The sequence below is a fragment of the Phyllopteryx taeniolatus genome, chromosome 1 (genome assembly GCF_024500385.1).
Source record: "Phyllopteryx taeniolatus isolate TA_2022b chromosome 1, UOR_Ptae_1.2, whole genome shotgun sequence".
Classification (NCBI taxonomy): Eukaryota; Metazoa; Chordata; class Actinopteri; order Syngnathiformes; family Syngnathidae; genus Phyllopteryx; species Phyllopteryx taeniolatus.
The window spans coordinates 13,697,515-13,712,501 of NC_084502.1; the positions used below are offsets into that span (position 1 = coordinate 13,697,515).

The following is a 14,987-nucleotide window of genomic DNA, read 5'->3' on the forward strand; positions in this document are numbered from 1 at the left end:
AAATGTCTTACTTCAATTAAACGCAAAGACGATAAGTCTGTTTTCATGAAGGGCTACAAAAATCTGAGAATATTTACAGTTGAGAGGCTGCAATTTCCAGGATTTGGACAATTTCAAGTTAAACAAGCTCTCTAAATGATTAAGCGAGTTTCAAAATTGTTAAGCGATTAGTTGTTGATTCAATGAGCAATTGTTGCACCTCGACTACTAATAAAACCCCAATTGCATTGAAGTTGGGATGTTGTGTTAAACAAATAAAAACAGAATACCATTATTTTAACCTATATTTAATTGAATACACTACAAAGACAAGATATGTAATGGTCAAAGTGATCAACTTCATTGTTTTTAGCAAATAATCATTAACTTAGAATATTTTGGCTGCAACACGTTCCAAAAAAGCTGGGGGGACAGGTGGCAAAAAAGAGTGAGAAAGTTGAGGAATGCTCATCAAACACCTGTTTGGAACATCCCACAGGTGAACAGGCTCATTGGGAACAGGTGGGTGTCATGATTGGGTAGAAAAGGAGCTTCCCTGAATTGCTCAGTCATTCACAAGCAAAGATGGGGCGAGGTTCACCTCTTTGTGAACAAGTGTGTGAGAAAATAGTCCAACAGTTTAAGGACAATGTTCGTCAATGTACAATTGCAAGGAATTTAGGGATTTCATCATCTACGGTCCATAATATCATCAAAAGGTTCAGAGAATCCGGAGAAATCACTGCATTTAAGTGCCAAGGCCGAAAACCAACATTGAATGCCCGTGACCTTCGATCCCTCAGGCGGCACTGCATCAAAAACAGACATCAATGTGTAAAGGATAGCAGCACGTGGGCTCAGGAACACTTCAGGAAACCAATGTCAGTAAATACAGTTCGGCACTACATCCGTAAGTGCAACTTGAAACTCTACTACGCGAAGCACCATTAATGCTGAACGGTACAGCCAGGTTTTGGAGAAACATATGCTGCCATCCAAGCAACGTCTTTTTCATGGACGCCCATGCTTATTTCAGCAAGACAATGCCAAACCACATTCTGCACGTTTTACAACAGCGTGGCTTCGTAGTAAAAGAGTACTAGACTGGCCTGGTGCATTATGAAGCGTAAAATACTACAACAGAGACCCCGGACTGTTGAACAGCTGAAGTTGTACATCAAGCAAGAATGGGAAAGTATTCCACCAACAAAGCTTCAACAATTAGTGTCCTCAGTTCCCAAACGTTTATTGAATGTTGTTAAAAGAAAAGGTGATGTAATACAGTGGTACATTGGACCATGTGCCAGCTTTTTTGGAATGTGTTGCAGCCATCAAATTCTAAATTAATGATCATTTGCTAAAAACAATCAAGTTTATCAGTTTGAATATTAAATATCTTGTCTTTGTAGTGTATTCAATTAAATATAGGTAGAACATGATTTGCAAATCCTTATATTCTGTTTTTATTTATGTTTAACAAAACGTCCCAACTTCATTGGAGTTGGGGTCGTAGATGTACACAAAACCTGCCGATGACCCCGGCTGACTCAAGCACATTGAATAATTTCAGTCATCGCGAGGGATCTTACTTTGGTAAAAAACAAATCACCCAAATGAAGATTGAATTTGAAAATACGACAAGGTACATGATTTCACCTCGGCCATGTGTTTGCGTGTAAAATAATCCCTAAAATTTGAAGACCTAACAATCCTGTATATGTGCAACCTACTTCTTCTGCATTTGGCAAAATGGGTCTCAGCACTTCCTGCCGGTATCGGTGAATGGCCAAGTGGGCCATTACAATGCAACCGCAGGTACTTTAAATGTCTGCCTTTTTTTTTTTTTTTTTTTTTTTTTTTAAACAGATGTTATCACAGATCCACCAAAGATTACAATATTTGATATATTAAAATTTTCTTGTGTTTACACACACACACACATATATATATATTTGTATAAATGAATTATATACATGTATTAAACCGTTGTCCGACGACACCATCCATAATCATCAAATTAAACCGTAGTTAGCACGCACAAGAAGTCAGCTAACCCGTTTTCTGGATGTGCTCACGGAATGTTCTGCAGATAGCGGACAAGTTTGTCAAGTTGGACCATACTTTTCTTCCTACAGTTTGTGTCAAATGTTAACAGTTAAGGTTGAAGATCAGCTGTAACAAGAATCTCAACACTGCCATAAGAAATATAAAATCCCATTGATTTGCCTTGATAGTCCATTATGAACTCTGCTTTAAACACACAGTTATTGTGATAAAGTGTATTAGGACATTACAAGCATATTCCGTGAACTACCAAGACAGCATCATGACAAGAGTAAAATCATTCATTTGATTTCTTTTCATTGATCTTATGAAACAAACGAGATCCCAACAGGGTGAGGCGCAAACTACAGGAGCTTGGCATCGTGTGGCCCCCTGCGAGCCCCCCTTATTGTCTGTGGCGGAGCTCGGCTGCTGCCTCCGCAGCGCCTGTGACTCGGATCACAGTAAGATCTCAAGCCCACTAGAGCACACCGGCGCCAGTGACACCCGCTGCAACACACCATCACCTCAAAGTCTCTGAACAAGCAAAGCGGGTCGCTCAATTAGCTACTTGCCTTATGAATATTGATTGTGGCGTGAAAACAAAAACAAGTGAAGTATGAATTGTGCGCAAATAATGCACGTTGATGCAAATGCAGTGAGGACTCCAGAGGGAAGTGGAAGGGCGAGTCCTCGGCAATAAAGGGACAAGTCGAGCGCTTTGTCTGGCGAACCGTTTATTTTATATTTGGTTTTGTATTTTGCGTGGATAAAAATAAATGTATTGCAGCAATCCAAGAAGAAAATGGCTGTTTCTTCCAGCACGGCAGGGGGTCTACTACAGAGGACCTTGCACTGGCTGCTCATTTACATTTCAAACAGCATCTATAACTGCAAGGGATTTGATGTTTTCCTCCTCCGCTCAGCAGTCTTACTGTTCTTCCTCTGTGCGGCGCGACCAGCATGGCTGCCACAAAGAGCTGCCAGTTCCAGTGCCTTTGACGGGCTTCGCTTCCATAGCGTGCCAGAACCGTACGCTCCTCACGCAGGCTGGATATTCAACCCTAACTCAAAGGCCGAAATCCTCCCGGAGACGCCTTTATACTCAAACCAGCCTTCGTCCAACTGAGGCCCGCACTGTGCCGGCACACACGCAGGGCTCCACAATACGGAGCTGCGTCGGGAAATGGAGAAAGCAAACACGCTCTGTTTGTTTCCATAATCTGCTTGTTGATCACCTGAGGCCCAGGGAGCAAACCCGCCTTGCGCTGAAAGAGAGGCAGGAAGGAGAGGAGAAAGAGACACACCAAGCCTGGCCTGCCACCAGGAAGAGCCAGTTTCCCTTCCAAGGTCGGGCTGCAGTGGAAATCTATGACGTCCGGGTGTGCATATAGACGTCGCCTGCCTTCCTACTTCCTCCAATCGCATTTTTGCGTTTACAGCGCGTGTTACGAGATGGCGACTCGTCGCGGTATGACAAACTGACAGAAATATGTCGTGCTCAGCAGAGGCCCGACGGATTTTCTCGCTGGGACAAAGACGCCACACGGAACTTGAGTTTCTAATTATTTGTCTCCTGCCAATGTATGTGATTGAACAAAGGTAGACGTTTATTTTCATCTTTTTATTTCGGAATCTTGGTGCAAGATGGTGTACAGTCACCACCGCACACGTTATGGGATACGCCTGCAAAATTCAGTAAGACAACACAAAAAACTGTGTCATAAAATAAAATGAAAAATGAACAACATATCGATCAACATATTCATCTTCAACTATGACTGACATTGTTTAGGAGGTATTCATTGAAGAATACATTTGTGATTGAGGTTGTAATTAGTTGGCGTCAAAAATGGAATACTGTAAGATCCGTGCATCCATTTTTGAATAGTGGCTGGCGGCTATCCCAGCTGACATGGGCGAGAGGTGGGGTACACCTGGACTTGGGCGCATGTAGAAAAACAACACTCACATTCATAATTTCACACCAACGTACAATTTCGAGTCTTCATTGAACCCAACGTGAATGCTCTCGTGGAGGACATGCAAACTTCACACAGGAAAGCCCCAGCTGGGATTCGAACCCGCACCCGCAGAAACCCATTATCCCAACCTTATCAATAATTCTCACTTTTGTGGATTTTAATAGCAATTGCAGTCCTCTCAACACGATCACAATTATTGATTGAATGTTTGCTTGAGCTCTTTCCATTATCATCTCATGAGACTGAGCCGGTGCGGGGGGGGGGGGGGGGGGGAATCAGGATTTTAGATTTGCACAGTAGACCTCTGAATTGAATATACACGTATTAAAATAAAGCAAAACAAGTCCTCACGCAACCAAGCATAATTGTATGCAAACGTTTATTATGACATTCCCTCGCCATCGCCGAGCTGTTCACCTGCAGTCAGTGTTTCTCGACAAATGACACAAGAACAAAACGAGAACGTGTGCACACATGCAAGCGTGTGCTTGTGCGTCATGAACGAGCGAGCGAGCGAGCGCACACCGGACGGATCTGGTCTGAGCTCGGGCACTCGAATGCGGGCTCGTCCGCTGCGCACCGGACCATCAGCAGGTGCCACACGAAGCGGCACACGATCACAACACAATAAGCACAACAACAAGCGTGTCAATTACCCGTCGGCCACTCACCCGAAATCCTGGTCCATGGATTTGAAGAAGAATTTGTAGCTGTGGACGGGTCGATTGTTGAGGACATTTTTGAAATCGGCTAAGGTGACTTTGTCCGGAGAAACAGCCAGTTTGACCAGATAGGGAGTCTCCTCCTCGTCTATGTGATAAATGATTTTGGTCTCCGCCATGAGACCGAGAGGAGGGCGAGCATTGGCAGACTTGAACAGAATGGCAATAAGCAAGCAGGCCTGCTAAAGCTTTAGCAGCGAGCGCCACACGCTAATAAAACCGCGTCCGCGTGGGGGACGAGCCCTGCGTGGATTCCGACATGTCTGCCTTCGGACCACTCGTCTTTTCTGCTCCGCGGAGCTACGGTGGCTGTAAAACAGGAAGGGACAGTCCACATCCTTGTGATATGCCGCCTGCTGCTAGGAATATACTTGCTACGTTTTCAAGCGGCTCAATGGCGAGACAGCGCTGACATCTAGCGGCCACTTCGGGGAGTGCGTCGTGCACATAGAACAGCATCATACATAAATGCTGAGCCGAATCGTACGTCAGCGTCGCCGCCCTATTGGATGTGGAGAAGTGGAGCGATCGGTGTGTTTTATATATGTAGACTCATTCTTTTGCTGCTTGGTGATGTAGCAACCATTTTACACTCCAACCACCGTATAAGTTTGCATACCCTGACAGAATGTGCCAAATGTGTAGGCCAATAGTCTTTAAAAAAGGAAACATGATAGGTCAGGCAACCTTTTCTAAGTCAAAGAAGTTGCCGTAGACAGGCGTGTGCCATTTTATGATTGTTCGATGATGATCCTGAGGGTAACGATTTGCTCACCGCATGATCTTTTATTGCTGAAAGCGGCCTGGTTTTCTCTGAACTTATCATCGACCCTTTCGCGGTCTCTCTAAAATAATGCGATTGAGCACTTTTCCTGACGTTGATAGCAGCATGACTCCTCTAGTTGTTACAATCCCTGAGGTCATTTTATTTATTTATTTTTTTTTTATATGATAGAAATGGGCCCGTCCTTCCAGTCACACAGTCGAGTTATATTTCCCTATTCTTCGTCACTTATCCTTAATAGCCATTTAAACCTGTCTGTGTCAGCATGTAGGCCAAACATCCAATGGCACGTAAGCTTTCCATCAAGGCCATTTGGGTGATATCAGTTATCAATTCATCATTCTTTTTTTTAAATAGGGCACACACAAGTTTGTGCTTCTCACTAGGATGCAGTAGCAAACTGAAGCTTTCATTTAAAAAAACAACAACAACAACAAAAAACATTGCAAAATGAATGTGAGCAGTTCAAATATGCGAAATTTGAGAAATGAGGGCGCCCTATGAGAATTGTTTTTATCCGAATTTTCCCTGACTTTGGGTGTACACCCTGGACTGTTTGCCAGCATATCGCAGGGCTAACATGTTGACTAACATGCAATGGCCTAAGACATATAGTGACTTTCCAGTCCGCCTCATTTTATACATAATAGTTTGAAAAGTGTAGTAATATTGTACAAGTCATGCAAGGAAATCCATCAGTAGCGAGGGCGCTCGTAAATTTTAACGTCAACAATGTTTCAACAACTGCAGTGATCAAATGAAGATACCTTGTAATTGTGATCTTATGTACAGCACGTTGTTGTTGTTAAAGTGCTGTATAAATAAAGTTGAGTTGAGTTGTCACCATGCACCAGCAGATTAAGTGTGTAGAGAATACATAATGTGGTGCAAACCAAAGGGTTAACATGACCTGTGCTGGGAATATTTCTGAAACTAAGATGTCTTATTTAATTTTGAAGTTGTACTGTTTGGATGAACTGATTCCAACAGCCTTTTATTTATAATTTTTATTTTATTTTATTTTATTTATTTTTTTTGGGGGGGGGGTACGTACACATTAGGATACAATTTAGGAGTACAAAAAAAGTTTGCATTGTACCATCAGAATGTGTCACAACTGGTGATTTTGTCCACATACAGTAAAAAAAACTAAAAAAAAAACTGATGATTTGCAAATGACAATACAGCAGAATTTGTGCAAAAAAAAACAAAGACAATAGCAACTACCATCATATGAAAAAAGCTGTGAGCGAGCAGCTGTGTATGCATGCACATTACACATCGACCCTGCTGGAAAATGAAATAGAATGTATGTTACAGTACACTGTGTCACAATATAGAAAAAAAAGAATGACACCTCATATACAACATAAGCCATTACATATCAAATGAAGGTGACTTTTATTTGAAGGTCAAAAAAAGCTTTGTGCTGTGTTGACTTCCAGCACCTCTGCTTTGTTGGCGTTTGCCCTGGTCCTGCCAGCAGCGTCTCCAAAGCGCCTCACTTCCACAGCTTCCCATCGAAGTCTGCAAGAAGAAGGGAGGAGGGGAGAGGAGAAGGAGGAGGAGGAGGAGGAGGGGGATCAAACGTTTATTTTCTGTGGCGCCAAGGTGAGCTAACTGCTCTGCGTTCTGTCGCAGCTCACCCTTGTTGCAGTCTTTGCTCAAGTCTCTCTCTTTCAGGAGGTTGTTTTTGTAATCTGTGCGCCGCGCAAACACACACACACACACACAGACACACACGCGCGCGAGTGATATCAGGATTATTATTTTTTTCCCCCCCTTCTTTGAAAGAGGGAATGTGATTTACCTGAATTCAGTGGTTCTTGGTTGCGGGTCTTCAGCTCTGTGCAGTCCAATGAGCTTTCGCCTCCATTCGTGACATTTCTCCTGCGCGGATATTAAACGGCTTTCATTTACAAGGGAGTTGAATTTACAAACGTTTTATTTTCGGTAGCGCTTATAAATCTTACTCGTCATATCTGTGCAGGTCATATGCCAGCCCTGCGAAGAATATTCCAAACATGTCAAAAAGACTGTTTTCGACTGGATGCTAGTTTCCATCCTAAAAAAATACGACACCTCTCTTCTTACGCCGCCGGGTCAGCACGATGATTGCGACAACGATGACGGCCAGAAGCAGGAAGGTTGCCAAGAAGTAGCCCAAGTGCTGCACGAAATAGTTTCGATACTCCGGGAGGATGACGTTCACCACGTGAGGACTCTCCACCTCTTCGATCCCTGTGAAGAGAACGCAAAGAAGAGAACATGGTGATTTACTTGAGACAATGTAAACTTTTGGAGATATGGATTCACGTAATGGAATGGGCTCGCTTCCTATCTACCGTGACTAGCCGGGCGGGGTCTACTGTACAAACTACGTCAACACAACTAAATGTTTCGAATCCCTTCAAGGCTTCTTCTTTTCCATTTCTTCTTCCAAAGTCAGAGAGAGAGAAAGCAGAGAGAGCAGCGAGTTAAATGTCAAAATTCTTGTCGCCAGTAATGATTTCCAGACCCGGTTTTTTTCTCCCTCCAGAAAAAGAAACCAAAACAAAAAAAAAAACAAGGCAGACCACAAATGAGAGGAAAAGTGTGATGAAGGACGAAATCACGCTTTGATTTCCTTTCTCACTCTTTTGGACATCACATCTAATGTATATTCCTGATTTCCATTTTTTGGCAGGAAAATAACTCAAGAGAGACTTTCAGTTGCTCTATTGACACCAACTGTACACTCACCAACCACAACATCAGGTAGGAAGTAGCCACCCAAATCTCTGACAGTGTCCATCAAAAGTGAGCATTATCACTTTATAAAGGCAGAATTACAGCTTTATGCAGTGCCTTCCATAAGTATTCACACCCCTTTATTTACGACATTTTGGTATGTTACAGCCATATTCCAGAACTGAACATGGAAATATGTTGGTCATATTCAAATGAGTATTTATTTAATTGTAAATCACATCTTAATTGCATTATTAGGAGAGACAAATGACAAGTTTGCATCAACCCGACTACGTGTTAACAGATGAGTTCACATACTGTGTGTGTTTTTGCTGCGGGAGATGCTTCGTTTGCAAGTCAATGATGTGGAAATGTCTTCATTTTGCACGAGAGACATTTGCGACAGCTCGCTGCTAATATGCAATCTATTTATGACTGTCATGACAGATCACAGCAGTGAAAGTGCAAACCCGCTGTTGGTCATATCCGATGAATTGTGGTGCGTTAGTGAGAGCAAACACGTTGGTTTTTACCAGCGGCGCATAAAGAACTGAATGTCATGTTTATTTAAAGCAGGTAGGTGATCATTTCTCTAAACTCTGACACTATATTGACCCCCCCCCCCCCCCCCCCCCCTCCCCTCTCTCCTTCGCATGACACAGCGGGTCCAGATGTTGACTAGATGCAACAGATTTCCGCTGACCACTGGTAAACATGTCTCCACCCGAGGCCGATACTCATCGGCTGAGAAAATAACCGAGGCCCAGCGAAGCAAAGCAGAACAAACCGAAGTCAAGATAGGATAGTGCAACATCCCCGCACACGTGCTTGGAACTTTGAGGAAATTGGGTCAAACGCAGAGAGAAAATAACCCTCCACTCCCTAAATTGCTGGCGCCTGCTCGGCTTAAAGTTTGTAAAAAGTCTCCAGCTGGATGAATAATATTTTTTAAAAAAACAACAACAACGAATTGGTTGAGAAAATGAACTCCAACATTTTTTTCAAAACTATTCACTGTAAACGTCTTTGTTTCTCGTCATCTCTTTTTTGTGCTCTTCCTATTGCAAGAGAAAGTGGGCACAAAGAGAGATCTGACTTAAGTGAGCAACTATGCCTATAAATGCAACTGCAGCTGTGCTTTCCCCCTCTGCTAAGTTGAGGAGGAAAAAAAACAAGGAAAAGTATTTCGCATTCCGAATGTCCCAAAGAATAACGTGTTAAAGTCCATCAAGAGTCAAAATGAACATCTTGTAAATTTGACACACGACGGCGAAGAATGTTGTCAACAACCCTGTCGAATTTGAATGATTTCAAATAAAGACATAAAAATCACCGACTACTGTAGATCAAATGAAGATCAAAATTGTTCTCTCCCCTCTTGAATGAAGTTGGTGTGTCTGCTGTATGTGCTGAACCCACACCCCGCTCAGCTGTCAATCAAATACCACTACTACGACCTGGAAAAATGGATGCTACTTCATCTTGTATCTTTTTTTTTTATTGCCTACACACAACAACACCGCGTGTTTAAGCCGCAAAAATATATCCACTTAAAGAGGCGAACCGGCTAACTGCATGTCGCAGTAAGAGCGCTCTAGTTCGTAAACAGTGGGGGAGGGGGAACTCATGCTGGACACAGTGCGTCATTAGGCACCATTTTAGCCATGCCCTCCCAAAAAATCAGGAAAAGTGAAATGGTAAAAAAAACAGTGTAACACTATCTCTTCTACATAGTTGAGTCTTTCCACATTTTCAGAGATGTCAAATGATTCAGGAACAAATGACTGAATTGACTTCACTGCTTATTTGGTGAGATGCTTACTTGGTTCAGGCCCCTCATTGCGGAGGACCGTCGATGCTGTGGTGGGCGTTGACGGTAGCGACGGTCCCACGGTGAGTCGAAAGACACGTCTCTCGTGCAGGCCGCAGTAGTGGTGATGCAGGTGGCAGGAGTACAGGCCTTTATCAGCCGGCTTTAAGTCAGAAATGGACAGCGAAAAGTCCCCGAGCGTAAACGCGTCCTCGGCCACGCTCATCTTGTTGTCGGCAAAGAGCGGCCCGTAATCCCGACGCTCTCCCGAAGCGTAGAGGTCCACCAGGCGCTCGGCTCTATCTGGGCGCACCCCCGGGGGCTGGAAGTCCCAGTGAGCCACCTGCTGCTGGTCCTCCTGGAGGCCATCTCTCCACAGGGGGTGCCGGTTGACGCATGGCAACACCACCGAGCTGCCCGACAACACCACGAAGATGGTCTTCTCTCCATCCCAGTAACGCTTCTCCTTGTTTGCTACGCAGTGTGAGACGCTGTTAAAGATGCCGCCTGCATTACAAGGGATGCGATAACAAAACAGAGCGGTCTCACCTGACTTGGTCACGTTGAGCTGAATCTGAACAGACTCTTGATTCTGGCAGTAGTGATGGTGCAGATTACACGTGTACACTCCTCGGTCACTTTGGACCACATCTGGGAGGAAAAGGAATCACCGTTTATAGAGCTTCGAAGAGTGGTTAGCGCCGCTGCCTTATAGCAGGAATGTCAAAACATTGAATCTGTGCCTATTTGGACAGAAGATGAGAAGTTTGTTGTCAAATTTTGTTCCCCTTACTGTGAACCCATCAGTGACCTTAAAACCAAGCTGCATACCCCACCGTAATTTGGGGTATTGATATGGTTTAACCGTGGCCCTGAGGACAACCATGAAAACAAATCCGACAGCACCGCTCTAATACAGTATGTCAGCAGAGATCAACTCCAACTTCCCTGTGTCCCCGAACACCATTAATTGTATTGTAAATGGAGGGATGACGCGATGGAGTGACACTGTGTCTTACTGTTGATGACAAGGGAGAAGTTGCCATCTTTGAACGCAGAGGTTGGAATGGAAACGCGACCCTTGTTGAAGTTGTTGTACACCCTCAGGCGGGCTCCGGGGGACATATCCAGGACTCGCTCCACTGAGTATTTGGGAATGTTGCGTGTCACGTCCCAGTGCACCACCCTCTGACGGTCCTTCAGCCTGTCCTGGGTCCACACCATGCGAGGGCTTTGGCAAGACAGGACGGCGTTACTCCCAACGGGGAGAGTGATGTTCTTGGCTTCAACCACCGCACCGAGTCTGCTGTTGCTGCTCCTCTGACCCCATGCTGATGCCATAAACACACACATGGCTGCAGAAAACCACCAATAATTACAAACATGAGCTGTCAGCAAAAGAACTGGTTTACCTTCTGGTAGAAAGAGCAGAGCAAGAACTGAAACAGACAAAAAACAAAAAAGGTTAATTAGGGCAAGTCTCGCTTGCTGTTGCATCAGTTCTGCCCGTTCGTCTTCATACATTTTGACCTCAGAAGTAAACAGAAGCTACAAATTGATTCAGATGCAAAATAAATCCACTCAGCAAAACACGAGGAAGCATTTAGACAGGAGGTCAACAACTTTCTCTTCACTAGGGTTGCGGGCGTGTTGGAGCCTGTCCCAGCTACCTTTGGGCCAAGAGGCGGGGTACGCCCTGAACTGGTCACCAGCCAATGGCAGGGCGCATAGCAACAGGCAACCATTCGCACCCACATTCATACCAACAGGCCATTTAGAGTTGTCAATTAACCCACCATGCATGTTTTTGAGATGTGGGAGGAAACCGGAGTAACCGGAGAAAATCCTCACAGCCACGTGGTCTACATGCAAACTCCACACAGGTGAGACCAGATTTGAACCCGGGTCCTCAGAACTGTGAGGCAGATGTGCTAACCGGTCTTCCGCCGTGCCGCCGTCAACGACGTTCCCTTCAAATATATTTGTTTCTGTTTGTGTTTTTTTGGCTTTGTGTGACAATTTAGTTTCGTAGAAAGGGGTGCGTTTCGTGAGCCGGCTGGTGGAGATGCACACACAGAAACCTTATTCAACCGTGCTCCTGCTGGCTTGTCACAGGGCTGCGATCTTGTGGGGATGAAGGTGGTTGGCTGCCTGTGGCCCTAAAGGGGCGTGTTTGTTTTAACTGCCTCTGTCTGCCAGGGGTGTGGCGTTTACACCGTCATGTCCTTGTAGCAATGGCCTTTTGAATTGTAACGTACCAAATTACTTTTTAATACTGCGATGGTTGCATCTGTACAAAGTGCAGTCAGTTTTTCCCATTATGTAAAGTAGAGTACACCGAATGCAGTAGAACCCCAAATGAGGTGGCTATACTGCAAATAATGACATCACGATGGCCAGTAATTAACTTGTTCGAAACGACACACAGTGCTCAGTGCAGTCTGAGAAGCAGCTACGCTACAGATATTAGAGACATGTAAACAGTCACATCTTGGCGGCTACTTGCAGCATAATAACACTTCTGGCAGTGGAGAAAAGACCCCGGGCTTGAAAACTGCGGCTTCACTAGTGAAGGTAAAAACAAAGTGTCCCATCCCATCCCAGCCCCTATAATTTGCCACTTTAACTCTCCCTTGATGAGTCACAAGACTGCTTTAACGCCATCAAGACTTGAACAATGTCCCACTTAATCACCAATAACAGTCATTTGCAAACTGAACTTTTGCAACTGCAGCAATCAGATCAACACCACTCCTGCGGTGAAGCCAAAATGAGCGAGTCAAATACAAAGTATGTCTTTACTCTGCACAAGATGTGTGATTCATGGATGTCAGGGCTGTGTCAGATGTTTACTCACGGCCACATCACGGCAGCTGGGAATAAACCTGTGCAGCTGCAGATTGAGTTACAAGTATAAAGGCACATTCAGACGCTATTCATGTGGATATGGAAGAAGGTGAAGATTTACTGTACAAGTTTGTGTTTCCACCTTAACACTGTGGATTTTAGAATTCAATATAGAAGTTAAGAAATCCTTTTTTAATTCAACGAAGGTTCATTTGGTTACGTTTCTTTCTGTTAAACGGGTCATATTTAATATTTCGGTGGAAATTTTACAAAATTAAATATCAAAAATGAATTTTAAAAATATGGTATTGAGGTGTGGATCATGGTCCTTTTAAAAAATAATAATAATAATAATTGTCTTCTGTGGTCCCTAGACCAAAAAGTTCGAAAGTATCAATCTGGTGTGATCTTTCATTTCTACATTCAATTATCTTTTTTCTTTTTTCCAATGAGTAGAAATTGTCAAATGCTAAGGTTGTCGCTGGTGGCCTATATTTTTTTTTTAGATATTTTATGTACAACAAATGGATCAAATCCATGCTGTACCATACTGTATGCACTTATAATCTGATGGTTGAATCATTTCCTTCTAACAAGAAGTTGTTTGATAGAAAAGAACATCGACAAGCTGTAAACTTGCTTTCCCGGCGCCATAACGTTTCCCTTATGAGAGCACTCCTCTGAACTTCACCAGATCTAGACGAGAGGCCTAGAGACCTTATAGCAGGGGTGTCAAACTCATTTTTGTCACAGGCCACATCGCAGTTATGGTTCCACTCGGAGGGCCGTTATGGCTGCAAACCCGTATGATTGCCTCATATTATTACAGTTACACAAATGAATGGAGAATTACTTTTGAAATCAGAAGCCAGTAAAAACTGTCAATTTTATTTTTTGCTAACACAAAAAAAAAAAAACGTGCAATATCTCAATATTTTTTTTTTTTTTTTAAATGGAGCCAATTTACAATTTTGGTATTTTAGCAAGAAACACAAAGTCGACGCACACTCTCACGGGCCACATAAAATGACGTGGCGGGCCGGACCTGGCCCCCGGGCCACCAGTTTGAGACCGGTGCCTTATAAGGTCCCTGTTAACTGCACCAAAAGTCATTAGAGCCCATCTTGTTTCATTCGCAGAGAAACGCTCATTAGTGACGCACATTGCACGTTGAATGAAGGGCTGGTGAAAAATGCTGACTTGTCTCCTGTGCTCAAACCGCGGCTAACAAGAAACACATTGGGCCAAAACCCCAAAATTCCCAGAAACACACGAAAACAAATAAGAAATCCGAGTCATGTTTCTTGGCTAAAGTAAAGTTCACGAGTATAGTCTCTCTTTTTTGTTTTGTTTTGTTTTTTTTCTCCCACCACTTCCGCGACATTTAGTTGGAATACTGACCCAGATAATAACTAAAAGGACGTTGATAAACCTATACCAAAAAAAACGGTTAACAGTTTAGTTAGGTCAATCTAAAAAAAAACAAAAAAACTTCAGATTTAAAGAGCAGGGATGGAGAGGCAAAATCTGGACTTCGTGGACATCCCGACACAAAAGACTTTTCAGCTTTTGAACCCAAATGTAACTGAGCCAGATTCAGTCGCGCTTGCCTTCCGAATAAGAGCAATTCTTACCTGGCAGCAGCGTCATAATGTGAACGAACGGTTACCACAAAAGAACTTCGGAGCAGAGCGAGCTGTTGTGTTTTGTGTCGCCGACCCGCAGTCCGCAGTCTGCAGTCCGCAGACGCTCCGCCTCCGGAGCACATGAAACCCAACACTGGCCCGAGCGTCTGCACAGTACCCAGCACGCAAACTACGTTCACGATGGTCATAGAGATCTCTAGAAATGCCTACTATATGTGTTTAAGACCCTCATATAGCTGGGGAGTCAAATATGACAACATCTGGATTTTGAATAATCACACACGACGCTTTTCAACAATTTTTTTTCCTTGTCTAGACTGACTAATGAGGGAGTTGTGGTAATTGCAGTGGGCATGTTTCTCCCTTAGCGCAACATCGCCACCTATAGTATTGAAGGGGAACTGCGCCTGGTGTTCAACAAACAACGCCACATCGGATCGA

At 43.8% G+C, this 14,987-nt stretch overlaps 2 protein-coding genes across 4 annotated transcripts in view; both read right to left on the minus strand.

The window, feature by feature from the left end:
• Window positions 1-5,150, minus strand: part of LOC133478066 (segment polarity protein dishevelled homolog DVL-1-like) — a 39,647-nt gene extending 34,497 nt beyond the window's left edge. Inside the window, exon 1 of the mRNA XM_061773628.1 lies at window positions 4,679-5,150. Coding sequence (XP_061629612.1) covers window positions 4,679-4,848 — 170 coding nt within the window. The 5' untranslated portion in view covers window positions 4,849-5,150. The remainder of the gene's footprint in view (window positions 1-4,678) is intronic.
• Window positions 5,151-6,897: 1,747 nt separating this feature from the next.
• On the minus strand, window positions 6,898-14,676 carry LOC133478071 (matrix remodeling-associated protein 8-like). 3 transcript variants are annotated; one of them, XM_061773659.1, is made up of 10 exons: window positions 14,535-14,676; window positions 11,466-11,492; window positions 11,073-11,384; window positions 10,603-10,704; window positions 10,066-10,527; window positions 7,608-7,754; window positions 7,487-7,517; window positions 7,324-7,403; window positions 7,160-7,213; window positions 6,898-7,040 (listed from the first exon to the last, which is right to left on the minus strand). In XM_061773659.1, exons 1-10 carry the CDS (start codon window positions 14,548-14,550, stop codon window positions 7,015-7,017), a joined length of 1,257 nt encoding a protein of 418 aa, XP_061629643.1. In that variant the 5' UTR covers window positions 14,551-14,676; the 3' UTR covers window positions 6,898-7,014. The 3 variants fall into 3 exon arrangements, with proteins under 3 accessions (XP_061629643.1, XP_061629626.1, XP_061629636.1); XM_061773642.1 differs by having other exon boundaries at window positions 7,596-7,754; window positions 14,535-14,671; XM_061773652.1 differs by lacking the exon at window positions 11,466-11,492 and having other exon boundaries at window positions 7,596-7,754; window positions 11,073-11,408; window positions 14,535-14,642.
• Window positions 14,677-14,987: the final 311 nt, after the last annotated feature.

What these genes read in the sequence shown, in the direction of transcription:
- LOC133478071 (XM_061773642.1), bottom strand. An exon ending in CAATGAGGGGCCTGAACCAA is followed by an intron (nt 7,755 to 10,065) that starts GTAAGCATCTCA and finishes TTCTCTTCACAG; the next exon opens with GGATCGAAGAGGTGGAGAGT. An exon ending in GAGCAAAGACTGCAACAAGG is followed by an intron (nt 7,041 to 7,159) that starts GTGAGCTGCGAC and finishes TTCTTCTTGCAG; the next exon opens with ACTTCGATGGGAAGCTGTGG.